The sequence below is a fragment of the Ranitomeya imitator genome, chromosome 3 (assembly GCF_032444005.1).
Source record: "Ranitomeya imitator isolate aRanImi1 chromosome 3, aRanImi1.pri, whole genome shotgun sequence".
In the NCBI taxonomy this organism is placed as follows: Eukaryota; Metazoa; Chordata; class Amphibia; order Anura; family Dendrobatidae; genus Ranitomeya; species Ranitomeya imitator.
The window spans coordinates 38,674,669-38,695,092 of record NC_091284.1 but is presented as its reverse complement, the minus strand read 5'-3'; the positions used below and the strand labels follow the sequence as shown (position 1 = coordinate 38,695,092).

The 20,424-nt window shown below is 42.1% G+C and overlaps 1 protein-coding gene across 1 annotated transcript in view; it reads right to left on the bottom strand.

Moving 5' to 3' along the window:
• Positions 1-20,424, bottom strand: part of RUNX1 (RUNX family transcription factor 1) — a 121,004-nt gene that overhangs the window by 61,298 nt on the left and 39,282 nt on the right. Inside the window, exon 3 of the mRNA XM_069760781.1 lies at positions 19,818-19,922. Coding sequence (XP_069616882.1) covers positions 19,818-19,922 — 105 coding nt within the window. The remainder of the gene's footprint in view (positions 1-19,817; positions 19,923-20,424) is intronic.

Below are 20,424 nucleotides of genomic sequence, written 5' to 3'. Positions count from 1 at the left end.
TGGTTATATGGGGAAGCCGGACTCGGGCAGTCTAAAACTTCTGCCACAGGCATCCTGAGCGTCACTTGCGCTTATTAGGCTGAATGAAATGATGGTATGATGCACATTATAATGATGTCACTAGACCACACGTGACATCATAGGGCCAAGTAAGTGCAAAGGTCGAAGATGATGGTGGGAGAAATGAAGACTGTCTCGGTCAGGATGCCATCATAGACTGGACTGAATATAGGACCAGAGCAGCGGGAATCTTCATGCTCAACGCTAGATGTCCTTTAAGGAGGGTTGTAAAGTTTGCAACGCATGCAGAAATCAGACATTAGATCAGCAGAAAGCGACTAGTAATTATGCTTTATCTGTATATTGAAAGTTTATTTGTTTCATTGTGGCGGCATTTTTTTTTCCGAAAAAGACCACATGAACACCAAAAAACAAATGTTAAATTAATCATTTTGTCATTGATTGGACAAGTTAACAAAATTATGATTCATCCAAAGTTGATTAAATGGTAAACAAATTATCACTTTAAAAAAAAAAAAAAAAAAATGGCCGCCACAACAAAACAGGAAAATACCAATATCATAAAACAAAATATCATGAACAAACTTTGGCTGCTCCTCTGATTACTGACTTACAATTATATGGCCACTTTTATTTATGGGGTGGAAATCCACTTTAAATTCCTTCACCCCCTGTCACTGCTGGAGCTGCATACATTTGGCACATAGCTACCGTCTCAATAATAAGCCAGTTTTTTATCGGTGAGTCCACAAGGGCTCACTGTTCCTCTGGTGTATAAACCACTTTATTGCGTGCTGTTCCTATAAGGAACGTGAAATGTCATCTAAAACTGGAGGAAGGAAGTAGTTTTAATCCAAAACACAATTTTCTTGGAGGAAACTGACATTAGGGTTCATGCTAGAATATGTCTACTTCTGTCCCGCAGAAAAAAAAAAACTTGCTCTTTTTTTTACAGCTTTTTTGGGTCAGGTTGCTACTCAAACAGTAAAATAACAGGAACACGACAAAATTGTACGTTGTGTATGTACAGGCTGTGGGCTTCCTGCATTCGGAATATATCAGATCTCTGGGCTGCTGAAGAATAACGGGTTGTGTTGGGGATGGATAATTATAGCTGCATACTGCCGGTGACCTGAGAACAGAGGTGAATGGTTTTAGCAATAATTAACAGCTACTTCTGAATCCAGAGCCTTGTAAAATAAAAATGGAAAAAAAAACAAAAAACCTTACCTGGCCCCAGTCATCTGTGAGCAGGAATTGTAAGCACCGAATCTGGTCACTGTACAATTACAGTACATTAGAGGGGCTTTCCTGTGCCCCTCCTTATTGATTTTACAACTACTTGGATCACTCCCACAACCAATCATCCAATCACTAATACTTGCCAACTGCCCCAAAATGTCACAAAAAAAAAAGAGTAGACCCTTCCCCCCAAAAAAAGGTAGACCCTAAGGACTCTCGAAAGAATCAGCAAATCTCTAGGACACCACTTTAGCTTCCTATTACCTCACCAAAAGAAGTGCTGCTTCTGGAGAGTTGTTCTGTGCGTGGCACCGTCAAAACAAAGAGCTCCATAGGCTGGGTGTTCGAAACTGATGTGGTTTTAAAAATCTGGTATGATTATGCAAAAAATTTGTTCTGGCAAAACTTCTTCAAAAAGTTGTCAAGAAGAAATAAGGAGGTGAATTACCATGACATGATAAAAAAAACCTCCAATGTTGTGTTGCGGGACCCCAATAATATTTTTTAAAAACCTGTTTTTTGCACTAATCTTGATTTTGAAATGATTTGTAGCATGCGCGTTAACATTTTTTGGAAGTTACGGAAACTTATGACCAAAGTTGGCAAGACAAAAACAAGGGTCTACTGAATTTGGGAAGTCTACCGTAACCTGGGTAACACCATCTTTTTCAAGCCAGTACTGAGCAGTGCTGGGGTCCTGTGTCCAAATCCCACCAAGGACAACATCTATAAGGAGTTTGTATGTTCTCCTCGTGTTTCCGTGGGTTTCCTCCAGCTTCCCCAGTTTCTTCCCACACGCCAAAAACCTGATAGGAAATGAAGATTGTGAGCCCCCAATTGGGGCAGCGGTGATGATGTCTGTATAGGCTGTGGATTATGATGGCACCATAATACTGGTGTAGACGAGGTGCCCACTGTGACTACAATCGACATATGGAGCCGTGAAGGACCAAGAATAATAGCATTGTATTGTTGTAGGTAGGACTGGACCTTACTGTATATGGTGCCCCGTGCAGTATCTCCTACTGGCTCTCTTACCGTCATCCGGTGTACAAAGAACTATTCTATACAGTGCCTGTATATTAACATTTTACAGTATGGTGCCTAAATAACACCATCATACATTTTCCACAATTTCTTAAACAGTTGCCTAAAGAATCTTTCCATGAATACGCTCCAAAAATTATATACGGATGTTGCAATATTTATGGCATCCGCCATTAACATAGTTCACACTGCGCAGCCGAACTGTCCACAGCCAAGGGGCTCGTTCACAAGTACGACTGTATAGTATGAATGATATCCATGGTTTTCACGGATAGCACTTGTAAATATGATAGAGTTTGGGGCAGTACACATGTCCGATTTTTTTCTCGGACCGAGCCGTCAGCTGAAAATATCAGGGAAATGTCCGGTTTTGATCTGAGGGTCGGATTGAAATTGGCAATGCAAGTCAACGGGTCCATGAAAAAAATCAGACCGCACTAGGATGACATCCGAGTACGGTACAATTTTCAAGGACTGTCAGAAAGGAAAAGGTGGAGAAAATTTTAATTTCCCCAAGTACGAGAACACCTGATGACACTTAGACCACACGATGATCAAACCTTAATCAGAGTCTGATCACAATAAAAGGTCCGTTTTTCTCGGACTTGTGAAAAATGGACGTCTGAATGCGCCACACAAGTAAATACCGCCACACACTGCTCAAATAATAGCACCATACAGTGACCACATAACTCTATACATAAAGTGCTCTACAACTAACGTTTCTGGATGTTCCGAGTCTCAAGTGCAGTGCATATTGGGATTGTCAGCCTGGAAATCCCTTACAAATCTCCGATTGTAATGCCAAAGAACACCTTTTCGATAACAAAAGGCAACTCTATACATTATTTTTTGAGTATACCACATCACAAATATGTTTGATATTACAATATTTATTTCTTGGCATATTCCTTGAACGGCGTCCTTTTATTTACCGTAATGCTCATTGTTTTCCATGGAGAACAGAGGAGGACATTGATGAGACGCTGTATCTATGTTCAATGGAATGTATTAACTAAAAGCACAGGATGCGACTAACATATGACTGTAGAAACTTGTAACCACTCAGTACTGCCTGGCCTATATCCATCTGGCTGGGGCGGTGGAGTTTTATAGTGAAGCAGGCGTAGCATGTTGGCAGACCCTTGCCATCTCCTGCATTAATATTAACTGTAAATATTAATTCTTGTCAAGGCTGTAATTGAAGCATTCAGAGGAGATATCATTTTGCCACCTCTCATCAGCAGGTTTATTTGCATGGATAAAAGATTATTATTTTTTTTATTATAAATACAAAGCCGGGCATCTAATGATTACCGCACTCATTGCTAGACAAGCCAAGAGTCTGTAGTTACCATTATTTATTCCCTAATTCTGAATAAGCAGAAAACTGCTTAGCAATCCAGTGCTATCAAATTTCTTAAAGGGTCAAAAGTGGCTAGTTTTTGCTCTCAAATTATTCTCACTGCTTCCTTGAGTATTCAGGTTTGGTTTTTTTTAAATCCTCTATACGGTTCTAGAAATATGCGACCTTTTATTTACCGTAATTGGAAACTTTTATGGTCTTTACCAAGGGGATGTGGCTCTCAGGGTATCAATGCAGAGCAGCCTATAGACATGCCCCCAGAGAATACTGTGAGCCATGCCCCCTTTGTCAGGCTATAACATTTAGCACTAAATAATGCATATGAATACTCAGGAGAGCAGGAGGAACAAAATAAGAAAACAAAAACTGACAACTTTTAACTTGGTAACAAGTCCTGTGTAAAACCAACATTTTTACTAAACCTAATTAAAATTTACATTACCAAATACTAATCTTAAGGCAGCCAGTGAATATTAGACCACTCTGAGCTGACAAAGTTTGTACATTTAAACAGTACCTCAACAAAATACAGGTATTTTTTATTGTTTATGGCAGACTGTTGAAAGCCTATTTAGAGAGGTGGTTGTGGAGCCCATTGCGGTATCCTGAAAAATTATTACTAGATTACACCAGTTTGTAATAAGGTAAGTGGATTGTTAACTGCCTCGATTTAAAAGAAATACAACAGAGGCAGACCATACAGCTACCATGGGACCCTAGGAGAGACAGGGCCCAGCCTTGGTTTGATTCTATTTAATTTGATAATAGATGCTAAGAAACTTCCCAGGTCCCCAGAGTAAATGTAAGATCATGAAAAAGGGGCATGGAGTGGAAAAGAAATCCCAAGTCATTTTGTCATGGGTGGCAAAACCGAAGCCTAATTTGACTTTTGCTGTTGCAACCCCCTTTCTTCCATGTACTCCACTTTTAAGTGCCTGAAACCTAAATGCAACTTCCATTAACACCATACCCACTCAAGGACAAGGCGTCAGCTTTACTCATTCAGTGGGAAGTTTCCTGCTGTACAGTCAGCCCACCTTGAATCAGTGGCTGCACTTTTTTATATATAGTCATAAACACAAGTATCAAGTTCAATAAGAGGTGTCTTGTTTATTCTTGACCTACAATGCCCCTTTTCACACAAGTCTTTGGCAGCATTACCAGGTTCGCCCTAATTTACTCTCACCTTGCCAAGTTCTTTTTTATTTATCCTTTTTGTTTTATTTCCGGGAGCTGTATATTTTCCCACATGATGGATACTGAAAAGCTACCTTCTGGATACTGTTTACAAGACACACACAAAGGCATAGGTGCGGAACATTAAAACAATACATAAAAATTTCTAAGGCAACGCCCAGAACAATCAGAAAACAATGACGTAAAAATAAGCCCTTTCAGCACTTAAGTAGGGTTGATACATCAAAATTTTGGCTGCAAGTCAGACAGACGTCGCAATAATTAATCAGGATAATCACCTGAGATGGTCAAAGGTGTAGAGATTGGATGGGGTGGGAAAAACTGCTAACGAAGTACCAAAGTAAATTCCAGTTCTTATATAGTTTTTTACCATTTTTAAGTTCCAAGAATTGATACATTTAGCACATAGAGATGAAAATTTCAGAATGGCTGACATTAGCAAAAATCATGATGGTGAACACCACCACCAGGAATGCTATGCACTTGCTATGGGCTCCACGGTAAGCGTTAATGTTACATAGCTATCCCGAGTATTCAGAGCTCCGCTTCCTTCCCCGGGGTCTGATGCCCTCTGCTGTTCTCCACATAGAGTTGCCCGGAGTAAATCAATAACACCATCTCCCGACACCTACTTTATTATTATTATTATTATTATTTATTTATATAGCACCATTGATTCCATGGTGCTTTACATGAGAAGGGGTTGCATACAAGTTACAGATATCACTTACAGTAAACAAACTAACAATGACAGACTGATACAGAGAGGCGAGGACCGACCCTGCCCTTGCGGGCTTACATTCTACAGGATGGTGGGGAAGGAGACAGTAGGTTGAGGGTTGCAGGAGCTCCGATGTTGGTGAGGCGGTAGCTTTGGTAGTGATGAGGCGGCAGCAGGATCAGTGCGGGCTGTAGGCTTTCCTGAAGAGATGGGTTTTCAGGTTCCGTCTGAATGCTCCGAATGTGGTTGATAGTCGGACGTGTTGGGGCAAAGAATTCCAGAGGAAGGGGGATATTCGGGAGAAGTCTTGGAGACGATTGGATGAGGAGCGAATAAGTGTGGAGGAGAGAAGGAGGTCTTGGGAAGACCGGAGATCATGTGAGGGAAGATAATCGGAGATTAGTTCAGAGATGTATGGAGGAGACAGGTTATGGATGGCTTTGCAGGTCAGTATTAGTAATTTGAACTGGATACGCTGAGGGAATGGGAGCCAGTGAAGAGATTTGCAGAGGGGGGAAGCAGAGGAGTAGCGAGGAGAGATGAATTAGTCGGGCAGCAGAGTTAAGAATGGACTGGAGAGGTGCAAGGGTGTTAGCAGGGAGGCCGCAGAAAAGGATGTTGCAGTAGTCAAGGCGGGAGATGATGAGGGCGTGCACAAGCATTTTAGTAGATTGGCGGTTGAGGAAAGGACGGATTCTGGAGATATTTTTGAGCTGGAGGCGACAGGAGGTGGAACCTACTTGAGGCCTATTTAGACACACTCCTGTGTCTTGGGACTGAGACTCCTAGTTCTATGTTTGGTGTGCTGCATCATATGTGATTCAAGTGTTTGTGCTTGCATTCATCCCTGCTGGGTCCAACTTTCAACAGTCCAGCTCCTCCTGAGATTTCTGTGTGTGCCAAGTCCCGGCTACACACATGCCTTTCTGCTTGCTGCATCAATGCCAGGGAAGTGTGTGCCCACCCGGACCTAAGGCTTTAGATGATCAACATCATCTGATCAGCCTAACAGGTCAAACTAAATTTGGTTTCTTCCCCCTTTATGTCTTCAACTCCCGCCTACAACATGCATTATTTGGCAAAGAAAGAGGATCCCATAGAAAATATCTCGTTAAGGGACACAGTATTGCCATGCAGTAAAGGAAGTCATAGTGATTGCTTGCCCCTCCTCACCTAACCATCAGTCCAATGTCTCCTCTTGTTAGTAAACAATACAGTTCCTCAGGGGAGGAACGTTTTTTTTTTTTTTTTAAATCTGACCAGTGTCCCTTTATGTGGTAATAACTCTGGAACGCTTCAACAAATCCCAGTGATTTTGATACTGTTTTTTCGTAACTCATTATACTTTATGATAATGGTAAATTTAGGTTGATATGTTTTGTGCTTATTTATTAAAAAAAAACAGAAATTTGAGAAAAATGTTAAAAAATTAGCAATTTTCAAACTTTGAATGATTATCCCTTTAATCCAAATAGTCACACCAAAGCAAAACATTAATAAATAACATTTCCCACATGTCTGCTTCACATCAGCACCATTTGTAACATTTTATTTTATTTTGTTAGCATTTTAGGAGGTTTAAAAACGTAGCAGTAATTTTTCATTTTTTTCAAGTAAATTTACAAAATTTATTTTTTTAGGGACTTATCCATGTTTGAAGTGACTTTAGGGGTCCCATTTATTGGTAAATTCCCAAAAGTGATACCATTTTAAAAATGGCACCCCCTAACATTTTGAAAACTGCTGTCAGGTAGTTTATTAACCCTTCAGGTGCTTTTCGGGAATTAGTGCAAAGTGGCATGACAGAAATGAAAATGTGTTATTTTTACCACCTAAATGTCTCTAACTTCTGAACAGGTTACAACAGCCATCAGACTCTAAGGCCGCTATTTGGTCATGAATTGCCATGGCAAACATCTGAACCACAAAATTATGATCTGAGGGCACCAATTGGGATAAAGAGGAAGCCCCTACACGCTGTTAACCATTTATATTGATGTAGTCACTATTGACAGCAGCATCTAAGGGGTTAAACAGATATGGAAGGTGCAAACACTGATCGTGGCTGATGCAGCAAGTTGTCAGCTATAGTGGACAGCCGACAGCTGCTGGATTGTCACCTGTATGGGGAGGCTATTCTCTTATATCTCAGGTCGGTTAAAAGACGTATTGGCGGTCATTAAGGAGTTAACCCAGGTTCTACCATCCAACTGCAAAAGAGATAGGTCTAAATAGGCTTCACTTAAAGTGCCCTATGGCATCCATAAGTCTCTATCGGGCATGTGCCTTGTTGGCTGTGCCATCCTATATCCGGCAAGTGATATAGTACAGTAGTATAAACCAGCGCTTTTCAAAAAGTTAAGACAGGCTTAAAAGTGACAAAAGTTCCAAAAACTTTTGCCACATTTCAAACAGTTTTACGCCAGAATGAATCGCGGAACAAAGTATCCTAGAATTCCATAGAACTTTTTTTTTTAATAGGACACGAAACCAGAAAGTCCTTTTAAAAAATAAATTTTAACTCTTCACCTTCCTCCATGCATTTAACTCATGCCAACGAGGCTCTAAGGGATCGTAAGAAACATTAGTTCCGCGCCGGCTCGTAGGTTTCAAGTGCTCTTGTCTTGTACCCCGGCCTGGCAGCACTCTACTCTCCAAGTTTTCTCCACAGCTGCAGAGGAGATATAGTAAAGCTACTGTATGGTATTATGAAACCGAGGCCTCTGAGATGCTTCCAAGCTGCATACAAGCGAGTTATTCTTTGGACTGTTTTCTTTGGCGACGTGCAAGCTGCGCAAAATGAATCAAGCAGTATTAACTTTCAGTAGGGAAGCGTTGCGGTCAGGGGGAGCTGTTTGTGGCTAGATCGTGCAGATAGGTGCACGAGGTTATGGAGAGCAGCTTGTGGCACGGGGGAGCTTAAAGAGAAACACCCTAGACCTATGGGGGCTGCCGAGCTTCAGACCCATGGATTATTATATGTTAAGGTTGTGACTCAGAAATCCAGCGTAGAAAAACAGGAAAACTGCTGCTGTGCCTAAAAGTCCCTGAAACCACAGGCATTTTAACACTGGAAAACAAGGCCAAGCCCATGTTATAGCGGCTGCCGGGCATTATACTGCAGTGCGTAAAGATGAGGTCAAGAGTATTGTGGCCTTGTAAAGCCAAAAATATGCAACCCGCTAACTTAAAGCTGTTACTTGGTTTGGAAAAAAATGACAGATTTTTCGTTTTATTTTTCCTCCGCTTTTCACAAGAGACAGAATTTTCTTAACATTTTCTATCGACATAGACTCATGGGGGCTCTATTTTATTTTGTGGTGTGAGTGGAGGAAGAAGATCAAGTTGTAATTTTGAACGATAGCATTCACTTACATAGGGCCAGAAAAAAATGGAAAAAAAAAAATTCAAGCAAGGTTAAATGGTACAAGAAAAAAAAAAGACACTATGCCATGTTTTTGTCTTTCGTTTTTTTTATGACATTCATCGTGCAGCGCTAAATGACCTGGAATGATTGTCCAGGGTAATATGATTACAACAATACCAAACAATATATATATATATACAATACAGACCAAAAGTTTGGACACAACTGCTCATTTAAAGATTTTTCTGTATTTTCATGACTATGAAAATTGTAAATTCACACTGAAGGCATCACAATTATGAATTAACACATGTGGAATTATATACTTAACAAAAAAGTGTGAAACAACGGAAATTGTGTCTTGTATTCTAGGTTCTTCAAAGTAGCCACCTTTTGCTGTGATGACTGCTTTGCACACTCTTGGCATTCTCTTGATGAGCTTCAAGAGGTAGTCACCGGGAATGGTCTTCCAACAATCTTGAAGGAGTTCCCAGAGATGCTTAGCACTTGTTGGCCCTTCTGCCTTCACTATGCGGAACAGCTCACCCCAAACCATCTCGATTGGGTTCAGGTCTGGTGACTGTGGAGGCCAGGTCATCTGGCGTAGCACCCCATCACTTTACTTCTTAGTCAAATAGCCCTTACACAGCCTCGAGGTGTGTTTGGGGTCATTGTCCTGTTGAAAAATAAATGATGGTCCAACTAAACGCAAACCGGATGGAATAGCATGCCGCTGCAAGATGCTGTGGTAGCCATGCTGGTTCAGTATGCCTTCAATTTTTAATAAACCGCCAACAGTGTCACCAGCAAAGCACCCCCACACCATCACACCTCCTCCTCCATGCTTCACGGTGGGAACCAGGCATGTAGAGTCCATCCGTTCACCTTTTCTGCGTTGCACAAAAACACGGTGGTTGGAACCAAAGATCTCAAATTTGGACTCATCAGACCAAAGCACAGATTTTCCCTGGTCTAATGTCCATTCCTTGTGTTCTTTAGCCCAAACAAGGCTCTTCTGCTTGTTGCCTGTCCTTAGCAGTGGTTTCCTAGCAGCTATTTTACCATGAAGGCCTGCTGCACAAAGTCTCCTCTTAACACTTGTTGTAGAGATGTGTCTGCTGCTAGAACTCTGTGTGGCATTGACCTGGTCTCTAATCTGAGCTGCTGTTAACCTGCGATTTCTGAGGCTGGCGACTCGGATAAACTCGTCCTCAGAAGCAGAGGTGACTCTTGGTCTTCCTTTCCTGGGGCGGACCTCATGTGAGCCAGTTTCTTTGTAGCGCTTGATGGTTTTTGCCACTGCACTTGGGGACACTTTCAAAGTTTTCCCAATTTTTCGGACTGACTGACTTTCATTTCTTAAAGTAATGATGGCCACTCGTTTTTCTTTACTTAGCTGCTTTTTTTCTTGCCATAATACAAATTCTAACAGTCTATTCAGTAGAACTATCAGCTGTGTATCCACCAGACTTCTGCTCAACACAACTGATGGTCCCAACCCCATTTATAAGGCAAGAAATCCCACTTATTAAACCTGACAGGGCACACCTGTGAAGTGAAAACCATTCCCGGTGACTACCTCTTGAAGCTCATCAAGAGAATGCCAAGAAAGTGCAAAGCAGTCATCAAAGCAAAAGGTGGCTACTTTGAAGAACCTAGAATATAAGAAGGTGTGTCCAAACCTTTGGTCTGTACTGTATACACAGTACACAACAGATACATCTCACAAAATTAGAATATCATCAAAAAGTTAATTTATTTCAGTTCAATACAAAAAGTGAAACTCATCTATTATATAGAGTCATTACAGAGTGATCTATTTCAAGTGTTTATTTCTGTTAATGTCGATGATCATGGCTTTCAGTCAATGAAAACCAAAAAGTCATTATCTCAGTAAATTTGAATAATTAACAAAAAAACAACTGCAAAGGCTTCCTAAGTGTTTATAAAGGTCCCTTGGTCTGTTTCAGTAGCTCCACAATCATGGGGAAGACTGCTGACCTGACAAATGTCCAGGACCTTTATGAACACACCAATATTGAGTATGCATGTACGGTATATATATATTTATTTATTTACACTTATTTTTAACTGGGGAAATTGGGATGATTTATGTATTTATTTATTTAATTTTTCTTCCACGTTTTCTTTTGGGGGGACTTGAACATATGAATGCTTGTGGTTTTTACTGCAATATTTTAGCATGCAATGATTTACTTTAGCGTTGCAGTATATAGTCCTTATCATGGAAACGGATGTCAGTGGCTTAAATGCTGATGTCAGTGATTGTGATTGTCACTGGCATTTAAGCGTTTTAGAGCTGCCGTGAATGGAGCGAGCTCAGATGGATATAGCTAGAAAGAACATATATAGTGTGGAGGACTCAGTAAGTCCATCTATTACAAGGGCTGCAATTCCTCATTTCTCCTGCGGTGGTGCTGCAGGGAAACTAAACACTTACCGCCAGGTTCCAGCTGATCGCCCCGATCACCATCACTGATCTACACCCGTGCTCATGGGTTGGAGAGCGCTGATCAAAGCCTGATTAATCTCATTTGTACTAGCAGTCGGATCACAAACTGATTAGGAGTTGATCTCAGTTTGTTACTTGATACCACAGCCTCTTGGTCTGATCGCGGGCACATCCTGGCGACCAGGGCAGACTTATAAAACACGGTATCGCGTATCATGCCAAAATTGTGTATTATCTGTAGCTGACGTCAATGGTAAGTACTTTAACATTCTGGAAGATCAGGTAACAGGTTTTCATTAAAGGGACGGATCCTTTTATATTGGGGCCAGTCAATTGTCAATCAGAAACGAGGAAATGTTTACTCCACTTAGGCGCCTTCTCTCTTAAAGGGGAATGACATTAGTAATTCTTTTTTGCTTGCTGCCACTCAAGAGGACCTTTCCCTGTTCATTTTTTGTGATTGACACACAGGTTCAGGACTCTTTACAGTAGTTATCAGAGGTATGTAATCACTGTACAGTATAGGGTCCCATACACAATAGGTCGCTGACAGTAAATAGGTGGCGGCCGGAGGTCACCTCTCTGCAATCACTCTGCCGAGCGCTCCTGTGTTCTGTATGAAAGAGTCGCTGCCAAACTTCTCTGGCGACAGCTGACTTTGCCAGGTCTAAAATCAGACCAATCAGGCGCCCCCATACACAATGGACTGTCGGCTGATCCCCCCTAAATATTACGATAGTTTAAAGTGTATTTGGCCCTTAAACTATCCATAAGGACCACAGGGGTAGTAGCACCACCAAGCACCTACGCCTTACTCTACCTATTTAGATACAGGCCAAGGCAAACTGAATCTTTGTTTCCGAGTGAAGGAAAGTCTACCCATGATTACGGTGAGGAATTGATACGGAAAAGTATGTAGGAAAATTGTATAAATTTTCACTGTATAAAAAAAAAAACTTAATTTTTCTGAAATAGAATACCCCTTTAAGCCAATTAGAAGAGCTGGGAGAGGTCACATGACACACTTCCTTACATATCAAGACTCCAAGCCTTATTGGAACTCACGATATTCAGTTGTGGTGGTCAATTAATGTGTAATGTACCCGAATCTTAGTAAGACCTGACCTGGTCTACATTAGATTTTCTTCTTTGAACCCCATTCCTATCTTTCATGTATGCAAATTAGCTCTCCATTGGGAAGAAGTAAAACTAGTCCCGCTAGTAACACCTATTGGAGTTAGCCAAACCCGTAAATCACTTCTGCTGAAACAACTGTCCGCAGATGGGACATGTCTAATGTTCCTAGTCAGGTTATAAGGCTCATTAAAGGGATATAGAGATAGATAGTGAGATAGATTTCTTAGGAGAGAGCTAATTTGCATACATGGAACACTCCCTTATTCTTTTGGTCTTCTTAAAGAGCATGTAAATATACAATTTTTTTTAACCTGGTATAAACGGCGCTGTTCTCCTGAATCCGGCAATGTTTTTCTTTTCTTCCTGCGCCTTTCCGTTCCTGAGATATGACCCCCTTTTCCCGATATATAAATCCAGACCCGTTAGCCAAGTAGGCGTGGTGAGCAACTCTTCCCTGTGGGCGTCGCCGTGATTCTCACACCCAGTTGGCTAACAAGACCAAATTTATATAAAAGAAAGAAGAGGCCATATCTCAGAAACGGAGAGGCGCAGAAAGAAAAGAAAGACAACGCCGGATTCAGGAGAACAGCGCCGTTTATACCAGGTTAAAAAAAATTGTATATTTATGGCAAGTGATGATTCCTCTTTAAGGAAAGTCATCCCTTTCCACAAAGGATGAACAATGAAGAAAGTTTTAGCGGAAAAATCATAGGATCCGCATCCCCAACAGCCCTTTACCGTAAAAGCACTTGTTCGTATTTTTCCACATATATCCATCCCCAGATGCTGCTTATACGAAAGAACATTCCAGCGCGCTATTAAAGAGGATTATAAGATAATGTATCTGACGACTGTGGAGTAGTCAGCAAACCATTTGGAAAACAGCACCAAGTTAGAACGACACTTGGCAATGGGCTCATCGCTCGTGAGGTTGCTGCAAACAGCTCCGCCGAGTGCGGCTGCCAATCAGACAGGCTGCAAGTTTGGGCAATAGGTATTAAGAAAATATTTAGAAAAAAAAAGAGCAGATCAGAACACGGCTCAGATCTCGCAGCCAGTTATTACCTTAGATTAGAGGTTATTGCGGTGGCCGAAGTATGAAATTAACATTCCTCCGGGTCCCTATGATGGTCGGTTTCTGCTGCTAAGTTGTAGTTTCGCTAGAAAAAGAATCCCCTATTTATAGTGTCGGGAGTATTAATATACCGCACAGGGTAAAACATCAATAAAAAAGCCTAGAATATATATATATATATATATATATATATCATTGTGGAACTACAAGTCCCAGCAATGCTGTTCGACCAATCTTTGTATGGCCATATATCTGGATGACCGCCAGGGAGAAGGAGATCAGAAAGGGACTGGGATTGAGACAACACCATATAAAAATACTTAATCTCACATATAGAGAAGGAGTCAAATAGAAATAAATGTAGCAGAGCTGCGTTTTCTCTGTGGTTTTACATAGGACTGCTGGCTAACTTGCTACAATGTGCAAAGAATGAAAGACGACCTGTCACTTGCGATAAATAGGGAATTACCCGGTGTAAATGCCGCTGTCCTCCTGAATCCGGCGTTGTTTTTCTTTTGTCCCTACGCCTCTCCGTTCCTGAGATATGGCCCGTTCTTTCCTGTACATAAATCTAGTCTTTTTAATCAAGTGGGTGTGGTCCTTATAAACACGCCCACAGAGAACATTTGAAGCAACACCTGCTTGGCTAAGAAGACTAGATTTATATCCAGGGAAGGAGAGGCCATATCTCAGGAACGGAGAGGCGCAGGAAGAAAAGAAAAACAACGCCGGATTCAGGGGAACAGCGGCATTTACACCAGGTATAAAAAAAAATACATATTTTTTCGGATGACAGGTCCCCTTTAAATGGCAATTTCAAATCTATTACATTTATCCTTCTGTCAAGGCTTGGAATTGGGTTGGTTGGGGTCAAACGCAGCTCTAAAAGTCCTATTGTTGGACAGATAACAATGCCATTTAATGCCCAGAAGTTGCCCAATCATTAAACCAGGGAATGGGACCAGGGTTTATGGAGGGTCAATGATGCCCCCTTTGTGATCTTCCCAGAGGGGGTGAAGTCACTCTTTGTAATCCTGTCCAATAAAGGGCACCTATCTATAATCTCCATGCACTCACACAGGGCATGCAGGGTAGGCCTGGTTATATCCGGCAGTGCAGGAGTTAAGCGGCCCTGTAGGTAATGAGCTCAGTCAGGATTAGGGAGCTGTTGTTGTCCTTGCTGCTCTTTTTTTCCTCCTACATGATGACTTATACATACCTATTAGGTGCACGGTAATTGCTGAGAGGTGAAATGAAGGAACAAGCCCCGCAGCCACCCACATAGACATGGGCTTTCTCCGGTTACCTGCGTGAGTCACTGACATCAGCCGGATATGGCCTCCTCTGGGGGATTTCTCAGCGCTGCGTCACCATGGGATAATCTGTATATTCACACTGGACCCCCAGTAATCTCACCCCTCCAAAAAAACTGAGAACCTGGGATCTATACATTTCCTCTGCTATGTAGCAAACCCTCAGCTGTGAGAGGTATTAGGTCACTTTTCAGTCGCTGGATGTAAAATTGAGTTTTCCTTTCGGAGATCTTGGATAAAACTTCAAACACAAAGTTACAGAACTTTTCTTTGTTAATTAGTGATGAATTTATTACAGATTAACCAGAAAACTTTTATATCTAAAGAGGATCTGTCCATTCCTGGTCCATTCTTCAACCCCCCTCAAATTTGAGATTTTTTATATTGTTCCTCTATTACTCCTCCTGTAAATGTAATTTCCCCTTATTAATGGGCGTGTGCACCAAAAGACTCTGACGCTGTCCAATCAATGCTGACATAATGTAAAACCACACCCTCTGACGCTGTCCAATCAATGCTGACATAATGTAAAACCACACCCACTTACGCTGTCCAATCAGTGCCGACATCATGCAAAACCACACCCACTGACGCTGTCCAGTCAATGCTGACATAATGTAAAACCACACCCACTTACGCTGTCCAATCACTGTGCAATCACTGCTGATATCATGCAAAACCACACCCACTGACCCTGACCAATCAGTGCTGACATCATGAAAAACCACATCCACTGACACTGTCCAATCAATGCGGACAAAGTGTAAAACCACACCCACTTACGCTGTCCAATCAGTGCTGACATCATGAAAAACCACACCCACTGATGCTGTCCAATCAGTGCTGACATCATGCAAAACCACACCCACTGACACTGTCCAATCAGTGCTGACATCACGCAAAACCACACCCACTGACACTGTCCAATCAGTGCTGACATTATGCAAAACCACACCCACTGACGCTGTCCAATCAATGCTGACAAAATGTAAAACCACACCCACTTACGCTGTCCAATCAGTGCTGACATCATGAAAAACCACACCCACTGACGCTGTCCAATCAATGCTGACAAAATGTAAAACCACACCCACTGACGCTGTCCAATCAGTGCTGACATCATGCAAAACCACACCCACTGACACTGTCCAATCAGTGCTGACATCATGCAAAACCACACCCACTGACACTGTCCAATCAGTGCTGACATTATGCAAAACCACACCCACTGACGCTGTCCAATCAATGCTGACAAAATGTAAAACCACACACACTTACGCTGTCCAATCAGTGCTGACATCATGAAAAACCACACCCACTGACGCTGTCCAATCAATGCTGACATAATGTAAAACCACACCCACTTACGCTGTCCAATCAGTGCTGACATCATGCAAAACCACACCCACTGACACTGTCCAATCAGTGCTGACATCATGCAAAACCACACCCGCTGACACTGTCCAATCAGTGCTGACATCATGAAAAACCACACCCACTGACGCTGTCCAATCAGTGCTGACCTCATGTAAAACCACACCCACTGACACTGTCCAATCAGTGCTGACCTCATGTAAAACCACACGCATCGACAAAGAAAAACTCCCATTTTTTTTCTTAATTTATTCATACTTTTCCAGGAGGAATAATGGATGGAAGGCACATGATAATAATAAAAGATGTTCCAAGAACATGAAATTTGGCATCTCTTATTTATAGTGATTGTACTCTACATTGTTCTTATATTATATTTTGTATGATTTTCATACAGCTCCCAGCCCCCCAGACCGCCCCCCTCCGGACCCTACTAGACCACCTGCCCAAATATAATTAGCTGCGTTTTGATTAATGAAGGTTTAGAGAACCTTGTGGCGTTTGGCCAAACCAGTGTTTAATGAAAACAGTCCGGATAGAGTTTACGGAAGTTCTCTAATACTTCATAAGCTTTAGTGGGGTCTGGGGAATTACAAGATTACTGCCGCTCTCCCCGTAAAACAAGCAGTAAATGCTGCACTAAATCTTACACTACACTGTATTACCGCCATCACGTGACACAACGTGCTATTCTGCTGTCAGATTTGCTGTACAGAAAGCTGGGTGACAATCTGCTGCTACAATGGCTCACCAAAAACTCCTGAGAGAGCAGATTAGCCTAGCTGGGATCTATTCTTGCACAGTGATTGATTACATTTTTTTGAGGGGGGTCCCATGTCCTTTTTGCAAGTAATTCCGCCACTCCACTCATTGTCTATTGATGATGCATGTGCAGAAAATATAGCTATGATCGCGCATGCGCACTACCACTCCCATGGATGTGAATATAGCTATGATCGCGCATGCGCACTACCACTCCCATGGAAGTGAATATAGCTATGATCGAGCATGCGCACTATCACTCCAATGGAAATGAATATAGCTATGACTGTGCATGCGCACTACCGCTGCCATAGAAGTGAATGTAGCTATGACTGTACATGTGCACTACCGCTCCCACAGAAGTGAATATAGCTATAATTGCGCATGCGCACTACCACTCCAATGGAAATGAATATAGCTATGACTGTGCATGCGCACTACCGCTCCCATAGAAGTGAATATAGCTATGACTGTACATGTGCACTACCGCTCCCACAGAAGTGAATCTAGTAATGATCGTGCATGCGCATTACTGATCCCGTAGATTGAATACAAGTATGATTGCGCATGCGCATTACTGCACCCATAGAAGTGAATAAAGCTATGATGGCGCAGGCGCACTACCACTCCATTCACATGAGATTTTGGAATTGGTAAGTTCCCAATACTCAGGCCTGAGTTATTAATGACCCTAATTTATGAGCTTGAGTATAGAGACACTACAAAGAAGGTCTCTCTGGAGGACCAAGAACGTCCACGTATTACAGGAACAACATATACAGGTGTGTAATGCTTGATTTATCCTGCGGGGGAGCTGTAGGAAAATTGAAAACATGCTGTGAGGTTCTTCCATAGATCATAGCTGATTACTGGGGATCCAAGCAGCAAGATATTGTGTTTACATCTAAAACAAGTCACCGAGTGATAGATTGTAGATGTCCCTGTCACATAGCCGCCTTAACCTTCTCTGTGACCTGAAGTCACCGTGCCATTTTTTGATGGGTAGGATTAGCGTCTAAATATAGAAGGAGGTAGACAATTGTTTGTTCTCAGAAATAGCAGATGTAGATTAGTCTGCTGAGTAACAAGTCATCCATTGTCTTCTTCGGCTGGATGGGTAAGGCTTTTGTATTATACATATAGAAAAAAAATAGATGTATCTCGGTACTTGGCACGTAGACAAGCGTTCCAGTGGAAAACGTTGCCAGTGCCAGCCTGCAGCCGGGTAATTCAGAGTAATTAATTAGACATGACGTAAAGCTAAGATAAAAGTGAAAACATATCCTACAATGAACCGTAAAGGTAGGGGGGTGTTTCATTATTGGGGTCCGACGCTCAATACCCCTTCTGACCATCAGAAGAAAGGGCCACAGATCTACAGCAAGTGCTGAAGAACAAGGGTCCTAAGGGTCTAAACTCCACCGATCAATTAATGATGGCTTATCTTCTGAAAAATCCCTTCATGGAGGGATATGACTCCCCCATACATCGGAGCGCGGCTCACCACCTAAATTCCCCAACAGTATGTCTCTTGAGTGTGGAAGGGAACCGGAGGAAACTCACGCAAACACATAGAGAACATACAAAGTCCTTACAGATGTTCTCCTTGGTGGGTGCTTGAAGCCAGGACCTCAGTGCTGCTAACCACTGAGCCACCGTGCTGCCCCAATGCACGTTAGACAGTCAGCCAATCCCACCGATATCGATGGGTTAATCTAATGTGTATGGGGTCCTAAAGGGTGCTGGACCTGAACAATTTTGGTGAGACCGGCCAACCATCTAATCCAGTTCCGACTTTTCCCCACTGTTGGGCAAAAAAAGGGTCAACTGTAAATGAGTTCTGAACGGGGAGAGTGTTGTAGGCCACAGACTGTCCTCTAGTGTCAGGTTATCTCCTTCAAGAACAAAAGGATTGGAGTAACTGGTTCCAAACGGGAGAATCGGGATGCCCTCCATGCTCGCGAAATGGTCGTAGAATCCTGTTGAAAGCTCTTTCAGTCGACTCATATCTAATGTTCATGGTTTGCTTTAGCTTTGACTGTTTTCCTCTTCAAGATGCCTGATTTCCTGTGTAATCTTATAAGGATTTCTTGTGCCTTAGTAAAAAAAAGGGGCCTAAAACAAGTCTGTGCACCATGGAGGAGAAGTACACTGTATAGTAAATAGAAGAACCTTCCGTACGTGAAGTTTCATGGATCACTTGACCAAAAAGAAAGATGATTGCTAAACAACCTGGAGATTAAAAACCTTATTTCCCCATAACCTTTAGAGAACTCTTAGGCCGGCTGAAATCTAGCCCCCCTGACTTTCCCTCGGACCCCGGCCAAGCTCTTCTGTGTTCTCTATTAGAGAGACCCTCTGGCAGAGACTTACAGGAGAACAAAGGGAACGACCATCGGAACTCCAACATGCCAAATCCTTCTCTTCCCTGACATTATCTGTCGGGGAGAGTCGGATGGCCCCCTATGCACATTACCGATCCCACCAATATCTAATGTATATGGGGGCTTTTAGGAATAAACTAAGGATAGATGGGGGCTACAGAAAGAGAAATATCACTCTTAAAAAAGACTCCACACAAAACAGATCCTCTATGTTATGCCAAGAACTGACTGCCTGGAGTGTTCCTTTAATATCGGTACAGCCCAAATAAATAAAAAAAAATCACACTATATACCGTATATATAATTCCATGTAGTAATTTTATATAAAATTATCTTACGTCTTGGTTCCCGAGGTCCGTCCACGGTGATTTTAATGGCTCGATGGTAAGTAGCCACTTGAGGAGGGTTGGTGAAGATCGTGATGGTAAGTGTGAAGCTTTTCCCTTTAAATAAAAAAAAATAAAATGGCCGATTACACAGATATAACAAAAACGAACAATGAGTAGAAGGAATCTCCACCACTAGGGGGAGCACCTTGAAGACTGCATGTACTCAGCTCCCTCTAGTGGTGACTGCAAGCATACATCATTTTATTATTTAAATGGCCTCTAAACTTTTGGATAACTTGATCTCATTTGATAATGTGATTAATAGACCATCTGGAAAATCACTTTACTTAAAAGTTATGTTGCATTTCCCTCGAAAAAATACTAAAAAGTGCTGGCTGCATGGTGTCTTCCTTTCTGTATGAATTGCTGTCCATTGCTTTTCTGCTCTAATAGCTGAGACACAGAGGCAAATTACAGAAAGTGGGGGTGACTCTTTGTCTCTCTACAGGAAGTGGGGGAGGGTCTTTGTCTCTCTACAGGAAGTGGGGGAGGGTCTTTGTCTCTACAGGAAGAGGGGGCAGGTATTTGTCTCTCTACAGGAAGTGGGGGAGGGTCT